The 23,020-nt window shown below is 35.0% G+C and overlaps 1 protein-coding gene across 1 annotated transcript; it reads right to left on the bottom strand.

The window, feature by feature from the left end:
* Window positions 1-15,234: 15,234 nt before the first annotated feature.
* Window positions 15,235-19,800, bottom strand: LOC134664414 (uncharacterized). Its single transcript, XM_063521038.1, has 8 exons — window positions 19,635-19,800; window positions 17,941-18,189; window positions 17,345-17,613; window positions 16,675-16,861; window positions 16,496-16,595; window positions 16,090-16,194; window positions 15,839-15,994; window positions 15,235-15,753 (listed from the first exon to the last, which is right to left on the bottom strand). The coding sequence occupies exons 1-8, from the start codon at window positions 19,775-19,777 to the stop codon at window positions 15,700-15,702; spliced, it is 1,263 nt and encodes a 420-aa protein (XP_063377108.1). The 5' UTR covers window positions 19,778-19,800; the 3' UTR covers window positions 15,235-15,699.
* Between the last annotated feature and the right edge of the window lie 3,220 nt (window positions 19,801-23,020).

Below are 23,020 nucleotides of genomic sequence, written 5' to 3'. Positions count from 1 at the left end.
GTAGACGTACTAAGCTACGGATCTACAAGACCGTGATCCGCCCCATTCTGTATATAATTATAGAAATACAATATAAATATACCTAAATTAATAAATACCTATGCCAATAATTTACTCAAAAAGACCTCCGCGAGCTGCACCGGGTGAAAAGGTGCCCATCACACTTACCATGTTGGATGGCAATGGCCAACCTTTGCACCAGGTACGAACCCGTGCGAGCATCAGAGCTCTTCTCCGTCAGTTAAGTTATTTATGTATTATGTGTATGCTTTTTTCCGTATTCTCTTTTTGTGATGTGGTGCACAGTAAATAATACAACAATGATTTGTGTATAATACAGGGTGTTTGGTACATCGTTTGCCAAATTAAAACGGCAGATAGGTTGAGTCATTTGCTATCTGGGGTCATCCATTAATTACGTCACACGTTTAGGGGGAGGGAGGGGGTCAAGAAAATGTGACATATTGTGACATGGGGGAGGGGGGAGACACAAATTTTGTGACGTCACTTTAACTTCATCAGTAACCGAAAATTTATTTAAATTATTTAGTTCGCTGTACATTTAAATAACAAGTTTTTAAAACGAAAATAGTTTTTAAGCGTTTAATTTTCTTTCCTAAGCAGTTTTGGGTTATAAAATTACTAATATTTATATTATCAAAAATATTTTGATAAAATATTAATAATACTTAGGTAATACTTACTTAATTCGATTTGGCGATTTCGTAGAAAAAATGTGACGTCACACTAGGGGGGAGGGGTTTGCCAAATGTGACCAAGTGTGACAAGGGGGGGGAGGGGTCAAAAAACCTAGAAATTGGTGTGACGTAATTAATGGATGACCCCTCTTCTCAGGCCTAGAAATTTTTGATTTGACGCATATTTTTTTTTCGCTTCTATGCCAGTTTTTCGTAAATTTCAAATTGTTCTTGCGTAGTAGTAAAAAATAACCATGGCCAATTTTGTTTTTCTTTATCAGTCAAATCAATCAAAATCAATGTTGTCAATTTTTTTGGTAATTTTATTAGTCTTTATTTTGAGTTTTAGTCGTGTGTCGATAGATGGCAGTAAATTTACAGTGACTACAAAATGTACTATGACAGGACCCCTCTATACGATCTATTCTCTTTGGTTCTAGGTATGCATTCTTTTCGAAAACGGTTTTTCGTTCGGCCAGAATGAACAATAATCTGATACTGAAGTCATATACTTACTTGATCAGTTAGTTAATGTCTATGTTCTGACATTACGCCAATACCAGTAACCCAACAGTCCGTGAAGCCGTTCTCCTCAAACGTTAACTTGATTTGGTAATAACAGTACCTTATCCATGCTCGCAGAAAAGATAACTGTGCAGTAACTCGGCTTTTAAGCTTGTATATTCAGCATGCACAGATTACTGAAGCTATATAACCTATTAAACTGAAAAAAATATTATTATGATCTATCGAGCACACATTAAAGTGATTTCAGTAAGATTAACTGCTACCTATATACAATATCAACTAATGTACGTACATCGTAAGTAAGTACGTAACGTACGAACGGTAAACTTTACTGCTTGGTTCGACAGGCTCATACGGAACTGTTTAAAGCATTAAACGTTAATGAAATTTCAATTGTTTTAAACGATTTTTTTTCCAGTGTATATGTGGCACTAAGATAGATATAGCCGTTATATAGTTATAACCCTAGGGATATAATTATATGACGTAACATAGTTATACGAAAGCGATTCATTACTATCTTACTAGGTATATAACTATAATACGGCTTTAGTTTAGTGATATAGTTATATTACTGGATTCAGTTTAGTGAAATAATTGTAAGTAGGAGTGCAGCGGTGCGGCGGAGGTATAGTTATATCCCTAGGGATACGACGGTTTGCGTGGTTCGCGACACGGTCACGGGCCGCGGAGCCGCAAACGAGTCAAGCGGCAGTTGTTGTAAACAGAACCTTCAGGGCACCGAATTAAGGTTTATTTTTCAATGGCTATACTAGCAGTGAACTCGACTCGGGATGGCGAATCAAGCGGCAGTTGTTGTAAAAAGAACCTTCGGGCTACGGAATTAAGGTTTATTTTTGAATGGTCATAGTACCAGTCAACTCGGATTGAGACAGCGAATCAAGCGGCAGTTGTTGTAAAAAGAACCTTCGGGCTATCGAATTAAGGTTTATTTTTGAATGGCCTTAGCGGGTTACATATCAGAATACCGAAAACTGATTTACCTAATGTTGAATCACCTATGCTTGATTCACCTATTTTTAAATTACCTATCGAACATTTTACCTAAACATTGACTGACCTAAGTTTATAATACCTGAGCTCAAATAACCTAATGGACGAAACACCTAATGCACGATATAACTAATGCACGTTTTACCTATTGCACGTTTCACCTAAAGCTATTATACCTAATGCACGAATCACCTATAGCTGATATACCTAATGGACGATACACCTAAAGCTGATATACCTAATGAACGATGTACCTAAACTTGATTTACCTAATGGACGAAATACCTAAAACTGTTAAACCTATCGCACGAAATACCTAAAGTTGATATACTTCCTGCACGAATTACCTAATATCGATATGCACGGAATACCTAAAGTCTATATACCTACAACAAAATTCATATCATTTTGCCGAATGATCAAGTGGCAATTCCACCCAATAATTCGTATGATTTCCCAATCTTACAGTAGAAACTGTTTGTTCGGATAACAACTTAAAAATACACTTTTTCAAACGCTACTTTTTAGGTAGTAGAATGATTTTGTAAGTCTGATACAAAATTAGTTATCTTATCCTATCTTATTAAAAACTTAATTTTTGTAAGTTAACATCATGACAATGAAATAAAAGTCGGTTTTGGCACTGTTTGGTCGCAGTTAACCTAACACGCTCCTCCTCGCTTTACTCGGCGTCGCACCTATCTCGACTCTGATAAATGACTAGACCTTATATTATAATAAAAAATAGCCAATTGAATGATTTGGCTAAAAAATGTATACTAAATGTTGTATGTCCTAGTAATATTCTACTAAACAATAATTATATTTTTTATTTTAGGTACATATTTCGTTCATTAAGTGCATCGACTTCAGCTATTGCGTTCATTAGGTATGTTAACTTTAGGTAATTCGATCATTAGGTATACCAACTTTAGGTAATTCGTGCAGTAGGTATGTTAACTTTAGGCAATTCGATCATTAGGTATACCGAGTTTAGGTATTTCGTGCATTAGGTATATCAACATTAGGTGTTTCGTGTATTAGGTATATTAGCTTTAGGTATTTCGAGTATTAGGTGTTTCAACTTTAGGTGAATTGAGCATAGGTATTCTGAGCTTAGGTAAACCAATTGTAGGTGAAACGTGCAATAGGTAATTCGTTCATTAGGTGTTATGAGCTTAGGTTAATTGATCATTAGGTATTTAAAAAAATAGGTGAAACGAGCATAGGTGATTCAGCATTAGGTAAATCGATTTTCGGTATTCTGATATGTAACCCCTTAGCGTAGCGTTGACTCGGCTCGGAGAGTTGGCGAATTGGCGATTCATGCGGATCGGATACCAAGTTACCAGTCAGTTTAGTGGCCGAGTTGATTCGGATTGCCAATAGTCTTGATTCGAATCAACTCATCTGTAGGTTGATTCGGATTATTCGAATCAGATAACTCGACTCGCCCATCGCTAAAGCGTGGAACATAGGAGATAATGATAATATTTTGAATTTGTCGCGTTTTTCAGGTTTAATTTCTAATATATCGGCATTTTCGTTGACCTAAAAAAGGCTTTTGACACGGTGAGTCATTCTCGCCTACTGTCTAAGCTGAGCTCAATTGGTATTTCGGGAAATGCATTTAAAATCCTACAATCTTACCTGACCAATCGGAAACAAATTACCAAAATAGGTCAACTGAAGAGCGAAGCTCAAGAAATTAAATACGGCATTCCGCAGGGATCCATTTTGGGGCCTTTACTTTTCCTGATTTACGTGAACGACATGCATAACATAGGGTTAAAGGCCCATTTAACATTATACGCCGATGATACATGTTTATTTTACTTTGGTCCCAACATAGACACTCTAATTGAGCAAGCGCAAAATGACTTAAATTTACTGCATAATTGGCTTCTTAGTAACCTACTAACTATGAACGAATCAAAAACTAAATACGTCATATTTGCTGCTAAAAATAAAATCGTATCAAATCATGAACCGTTAATTATAAATCATGTAACACTGCAGAAAGTTCAAGAAGAAAAGTACCTTGGCCTAACCCTTGACGATAAGCTAACATGGAAATCACATGTCGATTCTCTACGCTCTAAAATCATGTCACTAACCGGTGCACTTCGACAAATTGTATGTTGTTTGCCGAATAGGGTTCGCTATACTATTTACAACTGTCTTGTCAAACCTCACTTAGACTACTTAATAGAAATATGGGGATCTGCTGCAAAATCTAACTTGAAAACCCTGCAAACGGCGCAAAATAAAGTTGTGAAATTATTATTCAATTATAAGCATCTCACACCAACTAGTACGGTATACAAAGAAACTAAAATATTAAACATTTCACAAACATATATTTATAATACCTGCATTTTAATAAGAAAAATAATAAATAAAAATATACACAGTCACATAACATTTACAAAAAGATCAGAGGTGCAAAAACGACTCACTAGGCAAGCTAATAATATAATACTACGTCCACCTAGAACACTGTATGGAAAAAAGAACATAATATATGAAGGAGCTCAACTGTATAATAAAATACCTAATGACATAAAAGTTGCCAAATTAATAACAATTTTTAAAAAAACTTTAAAACATTATATTATCACAAAATAAATAATGCCCTACTATCCGAACTTCGATGATACTATGATTAATATCACATATTGTAAGGCTCGGTTAATGCAAATGTATGAAATTATAAATATTACACTTAATTATAAAAAATAGGAATATTAATTAATTTAATTGTTAGAAAGATTTATGTTACTTACATATATTTTAATGTAGAAATTGAATCAAGCATGCACAACCGTTAACTAACTAATGTTTAAAGTTTTGGTTTAACTGGCCTACTACTTGTTTGTTGCTCTGCGCATGTTACCACGGGCATTATTGTAAGTACGAGTACCTACCTCGTTAACAGTTCTGCATGCTACCCTCTTACCTAGATATAAGTAAAAATAATTCTGTTTTTCTCAGTAAGTGATTTGTAAAATCTTATGAGAAATAAAATATCTTAAACCATATATCGATTTTGGGGGAAAGAAGGTGGGAACCAAAATTGTTCAGAATTTGATTCTCTACAAGTTTAGTCCTCTTCATTTATGTCGTAAAGTTGAAAATAAACGAGATGTTGAAAATATTTTGAATTTGTCGCTTTTTTCAAATTTTATTTCCAAACTATCGATCCTAGAAGAAAAATTGTGAGAACCAAACTTGTAGAGAATCAAATTTTCTAAAATTTTTGTCCTCACGGTTTTACTGTAAAATCAAAAATGACCGAGTTATTCAAGAAAAACCGTTTTTGGAATATACACAGGACCCCGATTCAGTCTACTTTTTGAATTTACACTCCCAGTGATTCCCCCGAGGGACGTACGAAAAAAAAATCCAAGAACTGATTATTCACGGGAAGGATCGGTTTTTTTGGATATAATGACTGGACTAACTTGTAGAGAATCAAATTTCCTACAATTTTTGTCCTTACGGTTTTACTGTAAAATCAAAAATGGCCGAGTTATTGAAGAAAAACCGTTTTTTTTTTAAAAAGACCATTTTTTGAATATACGCAGGAGCCTGATTAAGCCTACTTTTTGAATTTACACTCTCAGTGACCCCCCCGAGGGACCTACGAAAAAAAAATCCAATAACTAATTATTCACGGGTCAAAATCTATAATGACTGTACTAGAGTAAGAAGACAAGTTTCTCGCTTTATACCTTTTCTGTGCACGAACAGCGAGAATTGAATGCTAGGTTAAGTCTAATGTACCTGGGAAGAATTTACTTGTAAGAGTATGTAAGTACACCTACTTACGAGGAAATGTTAGAGTATAATGGTTTAGTAGCTCAATATTTAAAAGGTTAGTATATAGGTACCTCAATTTTCACTTCTTTTTAGGGTTTCGCAGTCAATTACAGTCGGACCAAAAAAAGTCTGCAGCAGATTTGATAGCCCACGCAGTGCAAGTGTCATTTATACTTCATAATTTCATAGAAGTTTGACGTTTAAAATAACACCTGTACTGCGTGGACTATTAAATCCGCGGCAGACTATTCTTGGTCTGACTTTAGGAACCCTTATGGCTCCTCTACACGATGGGCCAACGCCGGCCACTCCAAGGGATGCATTTATGCGTTAGAGGGAGCAAGTCATATTGCTATCTCATTCTACCGCATGGCTGCGTCCCTTGGAGTGGCCGGCGTTGGTCCATCGTGTAGAGGAGCCATTATAGTTTCGCCATGTCCGTCTGTCTGTCTGTCCGCGGCTTTGCTCTATGATAGTTAGTGCTAGAAAGCTGCAATTCGGCATGGATACATAAATCATGCATTTTTCCAATCTTTAACCGAATGTTTTCGATGGATAAAGGTATACTTCGATTCACCAATTTCTGAAAATATGTTGAAATATTTAACTAACTCTACCTAGACAATATGATTGACCACATAAAACTGCATGTTTGCATCATTCATGAATAAATTAATGTATCTAGTTTAAGTTATTAAAAATAAACGAGGAAAGGCTTTTCCTCTGATTAAAATTTTTCTCATATTTTTATACTTAACTCTAATTTTTAGTTATTAGTTTTGGTTTTGTAGATAGTTTTAATTTTAGGTTATTTTTATTGTAAGTTTGTTGTTTAAATAGATTTAACCTTTATTCTTTAATTTATACTCAAACCGCCACTTGCACCATCCCACTAACCCGGGGTTAACCGGTTAAACCGTTAACCCAATATTAAATTGTACTGGTAACCATGATAACTCTAGGTTTAACCGGTTAACCCCGGGTTAGTGAATTGTGCAACTGGTGCAAGTGGCCTTAATTATGTAATGTTTATTTTTATTTGTAATTCTAATCGAAAAGAACAACATAAATACTCGTATTTACATAACTAAACGACATAGCTGATTGGTCGGTGACAGGCCATAATGTGTTAAGTACACCAGATTATCTGTAACACCTCAATTAATTCCCATCCATCATTTGTGTTAACAAATGTAATTATGGCTAGTTTACCTATTTCCAATTACCTTTCATTAACATCAAATTTATATAACTACGGCGACCAAAGTAAGCGCGCTACAAATTTAGAAAAGAGAACAGTTGGAAAATGTAAAGCCGTTTTTTTATTAAAAAAAAAAAACAACCCAGTTCAGAATAGCTTTTTAAAAGTATACTAAAATATAAGTTAAGTTCATAATTCAATGTTCAATGCCACCGGACGAAGCCTGCATTGCGGATTTCTTATTGCAAACATATGTAAGTACATTAAGTTTATAATAAAATACATATTCAATGTTATAAAACTCAACATTAAAATATTCCTGTGTAAAATACAAGATTATAAAGCAGAAAACATGCCCAAATTTTCCTTATTAACATCAAATCTTGTCTCTCCGAAAATATTTTACAATCAATGTTGAAGCGATAAAGTGTCCGAAAATGTCCTATTTATTGGAAAATATTTAGTTCACAAGTGTCACATCCGTGACTATGCACATGATACGAAAACCTGTGTAAAATAAAAGAGTGTAGATGACCAATTTAAATCGACCATGAAGAAACATCGTCTACATTTTCCTAATTAGGTACTTAAAATCATATGTTGTGTCTTGGGATGTTCAAAAACATTTTGCAATAAACGTTCATGCGATAAAATGTCCGACAAGAGCCGTTTCCTATTTATTGGAAAATATTTAGTTCACAAAACTGTCACATCTGTGACTGCACAGGATACGTGACGTCCGCGTCCGCCCGTCAACGGTGTTCTGAGTGGCATCTTATTTCCTCCGCGCTGGAGGCTTGTCACAGTACTATTCAACACTGTTCACTGACAATACCCAAACCTTATTGCGAGGACATAAGGTCGACCGATGGTCAGTTAAAGAGTGTTGGCGTTACTAGTATTCTATAGAGCTACGCCGGAAATCACGACGCGCTACTTTACACTCGTGCTTTTGTTATGTATCAATAGTTTTTCTTGCATTGATCTGTCACGGAGATGTTTTTATCTGAATGGTATATAGGGGCTACTTGTTAGTTTCGCTTGTGACACTTTTGGGTTCTTCGTAAATATGTTTTACCTTCTTACTTTTGCAGGTATTTTTTTAGCAAAATGCTTTTACAGGTTACGTATTCTGGGGTATTTCTAGCTTTGTTAGTAGTTAGAAAAGATATTTTTATAAGAAAACTTGAAAGTAAGGTTGATAAATTTTAATAAAATAGAGACGTAATTTAATAACTTGAAGGTTAGCTGGAAGAGATTTCTTAGATCAATTAGGTCGCCTTTGTACTCCCATTACTGTAATTTATTTTTGTAAACCTATGTTGTGTACAATAAAGTGATTACTACTACTATTTATAATTATAACTTATATTTAGTTATTAGGTGGGCTGAATTATTTACCTACAAATATCTACTCACGCCAAGTACATGTAGGTAACGACCGCATACGCTAGCAGGACATGGTAATTGACATGTCACCACCAGTTGCGCGTACAAAAGTGCAAAGATTGTAGAAAATTTGCTGCCACGATAATGTTAGTCCGGTAAACAACTTTTAACGTGATCGCGACTGCAACTCGCAATTGACGTACTACTAACTACGTAATCAACTAGAAATGAAATTTTATGAAAGTTGAGAAGAGGCTTAGGTTTAAGTACATAATATTGATCATACTTGGTCATAGAGTAGTGTGATAGTTTAAGTTTTCCCCGGGACTCTTATCTCCAAACATTGTATTAATCGACGTAAAGCGCATATATTACTTCAATCCCTTATCAGGGGTCTTTTTAGTAAAACGCGTGTGTTAACAAATGCATGGACTTCCAATAGCCGAGTTGAGTTTTCTGTTTCATAAAATAGCAAAACACCGTTAACAATACTAGAAATGTAAAAAAAATATTTCGTCTCGAATTTCCAAAAAGATTAAATTAATGTATATAGGTATGTACTATTCAAGCGCTTAACGATATGCGATATGCGTGATGCAATAAAAATTTACTAACGTCAGTAAGTTTTACTACAAATGCAGTACTCATACTATACTTACTCAAACCACTGACACGCTTGCACTAGCGGATATAATATATGTAGGTTTATTAGATTATGGTCACATCCTTGGATACGTACTGACGCCCCGCTTGTAACGACCGCAGAAGCTCGCAGGATATCGTAATTGACATGTCACGACCAGTTGCGGATACAAAAGGACAGAGATTGTAGAAAATTCGCCGCTACGATAATGTCAGTCCGGCAAATAGCTTCCAGCGTGACCGCGAGTGCGGTGGACAACTCGCGATGGACGGAGGGATGGATTTTATCACAAAGGTCGCGTGGAAAGGTCCGATTCATATAAAATTAAAGAAGAATCAGACACATATTATTAGCCATACAACTTGCTTTTTACAATTGGCTCGTATATGAAACATATAACAGTGAATGAGACCTGATATCGCATATCTATCAATCTATTCGTTTTACACGTGTAACCCATTAATTTTGTTTGATGTGATGAAAGCGGTGACGAATTAATTTACTTACTCTCTTCTACAGGTACCTACAAGACTTCCACGCGCCAAAGATATCCTTTAAATGATTATTACAAGATACAATACCTATAGCTTAATGTCGTTCTCTAAGTCTGAAATTATCAACGTATTTATAAGTTTAATTGACATAAATCTGAAAGTAATATATAAAAAAAAACTAGATACAGTTTGAAATATTTTTTTTTGTAAAAACTTAAACGTTACTAGTTAATTGATCACAGAGCTTGAATTGAAATATTTTTCAACAACTTCTAAATCCATTCAAAGCGCTCATGTAAACCAATAGAGAGACAATAGGTAAGCCTCGATGTTAATTGAATCGGCATCAGATTGCAGGACGCCGTCGGTGCAGTGGTAATTGTGTTACCAACAAACATGTCCGGGCTGAGAGCTCCTAATGGTGCCCATTCAACGTGACGGCTTTTTTACATACCATACCAGCCGCCAAAGAGCATGGGCATACAGACACTACACTTTTTGTGAAGTTGATGACTAAAACTATAAGATTTTTACTAATGTGATGGTCAATTAATTTACACTTTGTAATTGAAAATAACTATTTAAAAACTAAGCTTATAGTTTTAGTTAAATTAGGTTTGTGCAAAGTAATGACTGATTTAATAAATTATTTCAATTTGATCGCAATTAGGGCTATTCTTCTAGTACTAGTTTACAATTTTAAGAAGTAATAGAAGTGCTCTATTGTTTAACTTTCTTAAGCTTTGATAGTTGAAAAATTAAACATTAGAAGAGTATTCATTATTTATATTTAAAAATAAGTTTTATTTCGATAAGGGATATTATATTACACAATAATTTTGTAGACTACCTAATTTATTTGACAAAAAATCTCACCCATGTTTATTTTATAAAAAAAAGCATGAGATTTTTTTCTATAGAAGGACGAGTTAATAATTTTTAATAAATGCTGAAACATCACTCTCCTTGGTGAACAGAAAAGGCCAAGCTCCTCAATGATTAATATTTATCCTAGGTTAATTTTGTTCAGTTAAATCACTGAATACTTTCTTTTTAATCTTAATCGGAAAGGCTGAACTGCCCTTCTCGGCTGAAAGGCTTTATTGAATACGAAAGCACGATCTTTATCTACAATCTCTAGAGGTGCTATGAAAGACATTTGGTTTTTCTCTTATTCACTCGAATAGCGAGAACCAATTATAACTTGTAAGTAATCCTCTTATCTGAAACTCTGCGAGTCGACGCTGCCCGCCACTCTGAATATAATTCACTTTATCCATATTCAATATCAGATCGTGCGACGTCGAGCAAATAGAGCGATTCAAGTGAGAATTATTATTGGATAAAGCTCTCCTCTTTCCTCTTTGTCTATTTTCAATGTTCACTGGACCGTAATAATTTACGTGTTGTATACGACGTGACTCCGTTATTTTAATCAAATTGTGATTCTGGTTGCTTATTGCCCAGTTTAAAAATAAGTATATTATGTAAGTATATGCAGATAAGAGTTTAAGAGCCAACAGGAGTGGTCATTTCTCCATACAAACGTAGTCCTCGTTTTCCTCCGTGGTTTTTGAAGCTAGAGCAATGATTTTTTCAACACAGATTAATATTGTCAATATCTGTGTCGGACCGTTTTGCTTTTTTTGATATTTTTGTTTTTTAAGGCGCTAGAGCCCTTCAAAAATGGCCAAAATGGCCTAATTGACTATGCCGCAATGAGAGGCGTGGTATTCAAAACTGATATCAATTAGCCAAAAAAGAAAAACGGTCCGACACAGATAATTTCATAATCATTTAGATTTCCAAATTTGGTTACGATTGGTTAAGTTTTGGAGGAGGAAAAAGAGGACTACGAAACCTCGATTTTTGTCATTTTTACGCAGGATTTTTCGCCTCAGCTGCAGTTGTCCCTATCGCACTAATTTTAGGGGCGGAGTCAAGTTTCTAAATACGTACACAGCCAGAAAAGTGATGGGCAATAGTCGACATTTAATGTCGATAATCTAGTGATGTAAGAAGTTATCGATAAACCGTCTTGTGTGAAAATATCTAGATCCTCCTAAGACACAAGGGGTTTTGCGTTGAGAGGGAACACATTTTTGTAGTTACATAGGTACAATCTATTTTGAACTTTTTGATTCTAATATTTCAAATTAGAAATCAAAATCAAAAATATTTTATTGCATGGTTATGGGTTTACAACATTTTTAGGTACAGTCACGCTCCGTAATTGTCGAGCAATTTAAGGTCCTAGCTAGGGAATAAAATCTCGCACCAAGATTGGCGATTCGAGATCTCGCACGAAAAATCTGAATCGAGATTGGGTGTTTCGAGATCTCGACAGTCAGATTTTCGGGATCGAGATTAATATCTCGACGAGATCGAATTTGACAAAGTAACTAAAAATGTGTTATTTTAATCAATAATCTCTAAGAATTCCATAGATATAGACATCGTAAAATCGGGCGTATGGAGATATTCCTAGGAATATAATGAAACGCCGACATTTCATGATCTGCCTAGCGAACACCAGCGATTTTGCGCAAACCTCAAGGTGTGATATTCTGATATTCCTATAGTCTATAGGCAAATTAAACAAATACCTAAAACTGGTATGGACGTGTTCCTCGTGGTCTCCAGAATATGAATAGACTGGTTTTTATTTTATCGAAAAAAAGGAAGGAAAAAGTGGGCGGCCGACCAGCATTGATATTTGTTCACGTCTTTAGTCCTATGGGACCGATCGGTTCGTGTGAGATGTCGTTTGAAAGAGTATTAAACGTGCAATTATTGTTTTATAATAACCGTAGTCATGACTGTAGTCATTTACAAAATATTTAAAATATATGATTTTTTACCGTGCATGGATAGCATAAGTACTGACAAAACATGCGTCTAACTCAATAAATTATAACTTTACCGCAATTAATGTTATTATAAAATATACGAAAAATTTCATTAGCTTTCCAAAAAAGTTTTATTGATGTATGATATTATACATATAACAAAGTAATGATGAATTTTGTTCCGTCACGTAAATGGCGGGCGACCGACCTCAACTGATCATTATTTCTCGGGTTCTATTTTACTGATCAATTGGTGATGCATACCATTAGAAAGAATATTAAACATACTATAATTGGTTTCTAATAACCGTAGTCATAACTGCAGTCATTTACAAAATCATTGAAAATATGTATATGATTTCTCGATCAATTATTTTACAATGCGCCCGCTATGAAGCTAGGAATATCAAAGAATGCATTGCTCTGATGGATCTGCCGTCTCTTTCATAAGGAAGATCGTGATATGCCTGGGTTAATATTAGATCAGGAAATGGTGGCGTTTCATGATACGCCAAGGATTACGATTTTACGATATGCCGCCGACATACTACTTATTTAAGGTACCTCATGTTATATTTTGAAAATAACAACAACAAATTAAATATTTAACATAAAATCAATTTTTATTTTTACTTTACTTCTATGAAATGCTATCGATGTTAAACCACTATTTACTAATGATGTACCGACTATTGATTTGGCCGACTAGCCGACTAGCCGACTAATCGGCGCTAGAATGGCCGATTAGTCGGCTAGTCGGCCAGATCATTAGTTTCGTCTAAGTTCGGTTCAGATGCACTTAAAAACAACTGTTTTATTATTTATTTACTTATTTTTAAACTTTATTGCACGTACAAAAAGTACAACAGGCGGACTTTATGACGTTATAGGCATTCTCTACCAGTCAACCATAGGGTGAAACAGAAAAGCGTCCATGTGGGTGCAGTGAGAAATAAACAGAAAAAAAACGTAACTACCCCTTTCGTCGCGCTATTCTTCATATTATAAATAGTAACGCTAAAAATTTAATAAATAAAAGAATCCTAATTTTTTATTTCATCCAACAACCGGATAATCGGACAAGAAAGCGACCAAACGGTCCATAATTCGAACAAAAGTTTTCATGAGCACCCTGAATAGGACTTTGGGTAAAATAGGTGAAAATCTTATGTAAATATTAGCTGTTTATTTCTTTTTGCCCTGTTTTTCTGTCACTTATAAAGTGCCGACTAATCGGCCATTTTTGCCGACTAGTCGCCGACTAATCGCCGACTACAAATGAGGCCGGATAGTCGGCTTTCCCGACTAGTCGGCGACTAGTCGGTACATCTCTACTATTTACCTTTACTTAGAAACTGCGTAACAATAATAGAGCTAAAGCCGGACACATAATAGCACTGCCTGAACAACATGAATCTAAGGTCATATATTACTTAAAACAAAGTATTTCACTTTCAGTCTTGTTCGAGATCTCGAATACATTAATCGAGATCTCGACCGAGATTGCATATATCGAGATTTCCTGTCAACTAGGTTAAATTTCGAAAATACGTGCGAGATCTAGCGAGATCTCGAAATTGCGAGATCTAGATAGCATTCTCTAGTCCTAGCTGAATTGGTTGTTTCATACACTTACTCTTACTCTATAGAATGTCCAATCCTGCCTTACAAAGACGTTAATATTTATATTTGTCATGTCTATACTTCGTTTCTGAGCATTATTGAAAAAAAATACTTACTTGATACTAGTATTAACCACTAAGTACATAAATAGGGTAATTCGCCAGTAACAGGCCACTATTAGTAACTGGCCACGCCAAACCAAAAATGAATTCTATTCACCTATAAATAGAATTCATTTTAGTATAAGGTGGCCAGTTATTGAAACCTTATACCTACTAAAATGAATTCTGTATAAAGGTGAATAGAATTCATTTTTAGTTTAGGGCGGCCAGTTATTGGCGAATTACCCTATTCGATATCGAGTTCCGTAAACGTAAGCCGGGTAAGTAAAAAAGTTCAATCGCAATAGGGTAATTCGTCAGTGGCCACCCCAAACCAAAAATGAATTATATTCACCTATAAATAGAATTAATTTTAGTATAAAGTGGCCAGTTATTGAAGTTATTGAAACCTTATACTAAAATGAATTCTGTTTATAGGTGAATAGGATTCATTTTTAGTTTAGGGCGGCCAGTTATTAAAAGTGGCCAGTTACTGGCGAATTACCCTACTTAGTAGTAGCAGTAACAAAAAGTGGCAATGCAAATTGCAATCAGTGAGGTGCGCGTCGGCGCGAGTACGGGCGCACCGCACGCGTCTGTGTGCGTGCATTACACATACAAATACAGTCTCTCACGCCGCGGTTACGCCCCGTCAGAGCGACGGGTATATTCAGCTTGAAATCTCAAAATTGACTTTTAGCTCAGCTCCCGTTTCGTCTTAATGTGACGTTCTCTCGCAAAAGAACGCTCGTTGTTTATTGACAATAAGGCGCTAGAATTCAATTAGAAATCAACAACTAACAATGCAGTAACTTTTGCCTAATTACACTCGGATGAAATTATTAAGAAGGTTTTTTCACAAAGCAAGTATCTCAAATATTGTTTTATTGTTACAGTAAGCACCAAAAATACTACAAAACAAACTCGACGAGAGCAAATAATTGCCTTAGTGGGTAACAACAATGTATTTGCTTGGGCCCATGTTGGGCGCCAGTTTTACGTGACACGAATTTTACGGCTGTCTAACCGTGCTACTAACAGCTGATTTAATTTTAACGGAGTGTTAATCAAAAGTAAACGAGCATTTATCTTACTTTTAAAAGAAATATATAGTAAATCAAATGCGTTATTATGTTAAATATGATAAGCATGTGCAGTGTAATGGGCAATTTGGGCAGTCGTATAAGGAAATGGATACTTTACTCCAATAAGATACATAATAATATTAAATACAATCATTATCTCGTTTCGAAAACAATTTGTTATTTTTAACTGTACGGTAAGTGTAAACACTACGCTATGTGCAAATTACAACTGAATTTGGAACCAAGAAAGTTCTATATACTGGTCTGCCGCAGCATGTTGAATAACGAATAAGCGTTTGTCATTTTCTGAAAAGAAAAAAATATATTAATACAATAATTTTTGAAATCGGTTATTTTTATGATGCTATTATAGTGCAACTTAAGAACTTACTGTGGAAAATGTTTGTATAGATATTTCTTCAAAGCCAGGGGCTTGAAGCGGGAGCGGGCGCAATGATCGCTGCATGATAAGAACCAAGTATGGCCGTATCTCACGACCAGCGTTCCAAAACGAAATATTCCAGCAAGCATCACTTACTGATCTCACCTATAAAAAACATAATAATATTACTCATCTCACTGATGACCTAAGGTAGACATTAAATTTACACAACACGGCACTTTTTCGTCTCTTGTGCTTACTTTTAATCCCAGAAAGGTGCACAAATAACACGGGATGAACACTAACGTGGCCGTTGCACCACAAAGCAATACTAGTATAGCGTTAAATTCACCCTCGTCCAATTTCTGAAAAGAAAATTAAATATTAATCAACTGAGCCGTGTTCGGAATATCTTATTCTGATCTCGAAAGTTATTCTTTTTCAGCTAAGAATACCCAATCTTGAAATGCGAGAAATTACTTATTCTTCCATAATTTTACTGAAGCTTTTTTGACCTATTAAAAGGGTGTATTAAGCCTCTTTACCCAATCACATTATTTCAGGCTTAGATACCCCGGAGTACAATACTTTCCCTGTATTTTAATTCTATAAATGCAAACTGTCGTGGATGATAAAGATTTTTTAACAAGTTTAAGATTGAATTACCTCGGCGGTACAGTAGGCTGTCAAGCAAACCACAGGGCCACAAAGTTTTTGTTCATACATTAATAATTTCTTGTAAACTCCAGCGTAAGCCTCCATCAAACTGTGAAATGTATAACATTTAGCTTAGTAATATTTTTAAGTCTGATGTTCATTAAATCAGGAGGCGAGAGTGCTCTTACGTGTACATGGAGTGATGCTGAGAGACTATTTCTCGCATTCTGTATTTTATTAACTCTGCGTAGTGCGCTTTCTCTTCTTCGTTGGTGGCCGGGTTGATGTCCTGCAAGAGATCTTCGATGGCCCAAATTACTAAATCGGCTTTTGTTGCGATTTGTCTCACCCACACCACTTGTGTTTGTATCATAACTGTAAGTAAAGGTTGGGGAGCGTGAGCTTTATTTTAAAAACGTGTTGTTTGTTAGGTATTTAATTTTTGCAATCTACTTTATCTACTGCATCTACTTTTCTGTTTATTTGGTGACATTATATTTTATTGATTTAGCAAGCTATTATTAATGTATTCTGTAAGTTCATAGGCGGCTGGTATTTTTTTAGACTTGTTAACCTGGTGAGATAGTCTACGAGTACAAATTACTTCTGATAATTTTATCGTGATTTACATGAAAACTGTAAACAATAATGCAATATTGTCCTAAACTGGCACAATAAATAAGTGACGTATGGCACATTTTGACACGTAGGTAGGTGTAATTGTTGCCATTTGAAAAAGTCTATAATCAAATGTTGTTTAGAAAAAATCTCAGTTCCTCATTTCGTTAGACAGAGTCTATCCGGTTACTAAATTATATACCTACGTATATGTGAACGGTTCATTCAAGCCATACTCACAAACATAGTTGTATGCATATGTTACAAAGCAGAAATTCGAAAAGTTTAAGGCTATTTCATAAATAGGCGTTTTTCCAAAGTCCAGGTCCCAAAACCAAAAGGGGACTAGTAGAGGTCGCTGACTGCCGTCGCCAGGAGTTCTTGTCATTAGGTAGTAAAAGAGCGACAACAGAGCAAATGAACTCATGCCAACTGCAATGCCAAACGTGAATATCACAGAGCACAGAGACACTTTCCATGTTTCCAATTGATTTTCGAAGAATCTCTCTCTGTAATGTGAAAATAAATACGTTTCTTGGAAATGAAAATAATGTTTACTTCCGAATGATCCTTTGACACGAGTAACAAAGGCTTATCACTTTTCCGACAGTAGTAGATTTCAGATTTGTACTTATTATCTATTTTCTATCGAAAAAGTGATCAGGGATCTTTACCGAGAGTTTAATTTTGATATTTTATTTTTGTTGTCATGGAATTTAATTTGCTGATTTTTTTTTAAGTTAAAACACTATCTGTCAGAAAAGCCAGCCTATTTTTCAATTTTGTGAACAGCAGTCTATGAAAAATATCATTTTTAATACCTATAAAATGATTACCTGTACTTAGCTCCTTCAGCACACACATATCGGAAATCCTCTCGCAGAAACCGCAACAAACAATGATAGTGTGCCTTATCAAGTTGGGTGCAGGTGAGAATCAGCAACTTGTATATCAGAACGATACAGTACACACCAGCCTCGGTTGTGATTGATATATCGAGTAACATAATGCCGTGAAAAGTTGAGACACCAGCAAAAAACACAGCGACTGCTGCGTCGAATACATTTACCGCAAGAGAGATGTAACTGTAGAATAATACATAGGTATATTATATTTAATAAAATAAAAATAAGATTTGCTCGAGGGCCTGTAGCCACTTACGGCGCGATTCGGGAAATGAATTAGTGACTCACTAGATATGAAATAATAAAGGTACCTTATGGCGGCTGGCGCCGCGATTCGGGAAATGAATTAGAGATTGACTAGATAGGTATGAAATAGTGAAAATAATATCTTTACTATATCGTATCTAGTTAATCTCTAATTCACTTCCCGAATTGCGCCGTTAGCCGCGGAGCACACAGCTAAAATATAACTTGACGTTTGCTTTAAAAGATCTAGGAAAATGCAGGTACTGTAATTACAAAGGTTGTCTGGAAGAGATCGCTTCTAAGCGATAAGACCGCCTGTTGTTACCTAGCTCTTAACTGCATTTCATTTGCTGTGTATTTTTAAATGTATGGTGCACAACAAAGAATATTTTACTCACTTACATAACGTCGGTGCGAATAAATAAATCGCCATGTATTTTTAAGATACTTTTCAGGAGACAAAAATAACTGTTTATTTTCCTGTTTGTAATATATTTGTTGCGCCTGTATTTTTTTTCTGATAGATCAATGATTTTTACATGATACTTATGAAGAAAATAAACAGATTTATGTATATGTAATTTTTTACAATATTATTATTTTAACCAAATGTTGCTACATAGCGACTTAAATTTGGTTCATTAAAATCGTCATGTGTGAAGTTTGTACACATAGCGATTTGTTGCCAAAGTAACATAGTACGAGAGATGATACATAGAGGATTTTAGGGTCTATCTCGGGTAATCCATTCTACAATAGATGATACATAGCGGATTTTAGGGTCTATGTCGGGTAATCTATTCTACAATAAATCGCCATGTGCAACATTATCGCCATCACCCTCGACGGAAATCAAGGCATTTAATATCGTTATGAGCTAAAAATTCACGTAGCTATTTTTTTGTTTCTGTTCTGTTATTTTTTTGGACAAATGTTGTTCTGTGTTCACATAGCGGAATTTTTATTTTCAAAACTAATAAAGATATAACAAAAATATTTATGTGGGTCGACGGAAAATTTAAAAAGGAATTCAAATATGCCAAAATCAAAAAATCGTAATAAATAAAAAAGTTCTAATTTAGTTCTAATTTATTTAATTTCTCCTTCTTATTTTATCGAATTATATCGGATCGGATCCGTATAGTATGACTGTTAACTGTTAACTGTTAAAAAAGCACAGCGATTTTTTTATTCGCACCGACGATAATAGGTAGGTACTTTAGTGGAAATGTAGGAAAATAGACACTCGATCCATCACTGGCTGAATAAAAATTACCTCTTGCACTGGATATTTGATAGACTTCCTTTCCCATTAGGTGACATTTAAATCAACTATAGTTCATGTAGTCAAAAAAAAAATTTAGATTTCAATACATTACCTCCACTTCGGTATAGGTTCGTCAATTACTGTAAACGCTTTCATCATAAAATAAAACGTAGAATGAAACTTGTAAGGGTCCACCTGCCCAGTGGAATAGTCAAAGTCATCTTTATTATAAAGCCGTTTCAGTTTTTCTAACATGGTTGCGACTGCTGCACATCAGCGACAAGGAGAAAGTGCTACAAGAATACGAGTAGGTAGCTAATTCTGCATGCGATTTAGAATTGCTATCGTTTTTATCATGAATATAGAAATATTGTAAGAATTTTATTATTTTTTAATTTCATGACACAATTAATTTCATGAAATGATTATTAACTAATTCAACAGGAGTATCGTGGATGACTTTATGTACGTGATAAAATTACCGTCATTTTTTTATACCGGGCCATTTAAAGTGACGGACGTTGTCTCCTGCTGTTACGTCGACAAGAGCGACCATCATATCCAAACAGGCTTGTATCGCGTTTATGAATAGATAAGAAGGTCGAATTTTTCTTCCGGAACCTATTATGTTGTAAGTAGTAACATTGCTCGTGTAGGTACCTAAATATTTACTGTATTAACATTATTTGTAACTGAACTAAAACCCGAAAATCGTGACACAATAAAAAATATAATACGTAATACGGCTTCAATTCGATTAAGTGATTATTTCCAGTGAATTTTACTAGCTGTTCTACTCTTTTATTAGGTGTTCACGATATTTTCTGGCTCATAATTTCGAGGTTCAAATTACATGGAATTTGCGGAGACGCCGCGAGCGGTGTCGCGTGCGAAGTAGTTAAGGAAACGAGCACCCTTGACTCAATTTATGGTAGCAAAGTATGATTTAGGTACTTGTAATAGATAAGTGATGATTTTATTACTCTACATAAAATGCGAAAATCCCTTGCAAAATTATAAAAGTACCACCTAGTTAATTATAACCTACTTAAGAACCATTGCTGATGTCATATCACAACCCTTTCAGATCAGTTTATCTGTTTGAAAGCTACACACACAGATACACAACTTATAACACATATCTTTGCATGGGGTATTAAAAAACGGAAGTTATGAGTACCTACACTGCGTTCATCGGCGCTTTATTTCCGATGTATAATCAGTGCAATTTCGCTCAAGTAAGGTAAATACGAGTATATACTCTCTGGAAACATCCTAATAGAGATTTTGTAATAGATTGAAGTTTGTATTTGTTTTTTGCGCTTTCAGATTAGGTATACCTACAACTTAAATTTATTTTAACTTCATATTGTATAGGCGAGGCGTCTATTCGTCGTCAGTATAACTGATTAGAGTGATTAATAATAATATGTAAGAGATTATATGAAGCAAATGTATGTCTGTTTCGTAAAACATTTCGCAATACGAGTATACCTACTCTTTACATCAATACGTGTATCAGCAAAGTTGTACTAAACCTAACTTAGTTGTCGAGATAATATGTATATAAATTACAGCCGGGACGTGCTTTAAGTTGGATTGTGAGAATTTTGCATAATACATTGGAACTAAAATTTCAATGTATGAGGTTATAGCGCTCATACTCAAGCTTGTACATTTAATATATTTATATTACATGTACCGTAAAATGGGGCGATTTTAGGAAAGTTTCAGGTAACTTTGATAGTTTTAAAACGGTCCCTAAATTAGCATTATTCATTGTTCTCTCAAGCAGTTCATGTTACAAGGCTATTATTCATTCTTGTTTATGAATACCGTATAAAAATACATACATTACGGCTTAAGAACCGAAATTTCAAAGCCGCCCCTGCATTTCAGTCTCTCGGTTTACCAGTACTGGTAATGGCCGAATTGACAGGTACTGGTAGGTAATTATAAAAGGTAGTAGGTATTTGTAAATTAAATAAACGAACAAGAACACAAATGTTTGAAAAATAAAAGGAAAAATGTAAAAAATCACTGTATTATATATAAAATATCCACAATATCATCGGCGGGGAAACATCCCGGAATTCCGATCTGAGGCTTGAGATTTTCCATAGCTGATTTCAAATTACAAACATTGCGATGTTGTTAGCAGACGGCTTTCTGAATTAAAATGTCGTAAATTAACATTTTTATAGCACCGCAAAAAAATGTAATTAGCTACTACCAAAGCAATTTCCAGCTTTATTTAATTTCACACAATTTTAGTGCTAGATTTCGCTATAACAATAGTAAGTAGGTATCTAATCAACTTAAGTACTTTGCGTTACACAACTGATATATTTGTCAAAATACTTACAGAGTCTGTTCGGAAAGAGAAGAGTCGTGGAATGTATTGGACCCCATACATTACACGACTCTTTTCTTTCCGCACTGACTCTATTAGGTTTGACGGACGTCTATGAATAACAGTTAGTAGGTACCTACGAGTATTTGACTGTATCTATTTATATAGTCGCCGTCAAATATATCGGGCGGTTTAAGGTGTTCACAAATATCTAAACAAAGCCTCTAAAATTCTAGACACCTAATCAAGATGTTAAAGACCATGTTCAGATATTTTCGAGCATCTCGGTAGCTTAGGTGTATCTGGCGACGACTGGCTGTGATGTGGGATGGCGACTGCACATATATGGTTATAGACATAGGCATAGAAAAATATGGTTCGATGATCCATTTATGTACTTAAAATTAAGTCGATTATTTACACTGAATGACGGTCGGATTGTGATTACAAAGTTTAATCAAGTATAACAATTAAGAAAACTATTACATTGGTCTATTCGCTCAATTTGTACACAAAGTTGGCTAATGGCTAAAACAAATTGTCTTCAGAGTAACACTTGAGCGATAAACCTCACGTTTACAACTAGACACAGGTGGCTGCAGTTAACCACTGGCTTTATGTTACTGGGTTTTGCTATTGGGTAGCAGTAGCAGCAAAGAGAATTTAGACTAGAGGAATATTGTCAAAGTGAATTATGTGGTCAGTAAATTTACTGCCATCTTTCGACACAAATGATTAACACTTTTAGAACGCCACTTAACTTTTATCCTCATTTTTTCACTGATATGTGTTAAATTTGTAAAATGTCAAAAAATATCGCCCTCTAGTCGAGGATAGGCCAAAGGTATGGTGCCACCTTTTCGATCGATGACACGAAACATAAATAAGGGGCTTGTCCAAAGAGGTGCAGGCGTCTACTAGGCAATGGTGACCGCTTACTATTATGTGAGCCATAATATTGTTTTCCACTGACTAGTATAAAAAATACTAAAAATAGTGGTCGTGTACGAGTGAAGAGGTGGCTAATCCCTGGAACGCTTTTCGAGCAACGAACGTAATTATAGAGTGGTACCTGGGAATTAGTTACAGCTACCGTGCAGAAATGTTGATATTTTGTAATGTAAGACTTGTAAGAGATACGTAAG

This window comes from Cydia fagiglandana, chromosome 5, assembly GCF_963556715.1.
Source record: "Cydia fagiglandana chromosome 5, ilCydFagi1.1, whole genome shotgun sequence".
Lineage (NCBI taxonomy): Eukaryota > Metazoa > Arthropoda > Insecta > Lepidoptera > Tortricidae > Cydia > Cydia fagiglandana.
The sequence above is the reverse complement of the archived record's forward strand: the minus strand, read 5'-3'. Positions and strand labels throughout refer to the sequence as shown.

What these genes read in the sequence shown, in the direction of transcription:
- LOC134664414 (XM_063521038.1), bottom strand. Translation starts at nt 19,777, where the DNA reads ATGTTAGAAAAACTGAAACGGCTTTATAATAAAGATGACTTTGACTAT. An exon ending in GCTGAAGGAGCTAAGTACAG is followed by an intron (nt 17,614 to 17,940) that starts GTAATCATTTTA and finishes TTCACATTACAG; the next exon opens with AGAGAGATTCTTCGAAAATC. An exon ending in CTATACAAACATTTTCCACA is followed by an intron (nt 15,754 to 15,838) that starts GTAAGTTCTTAA and finishes TTTTCTTTTCAG; the next exon opens with AAAATGACAAACGCTTATTC.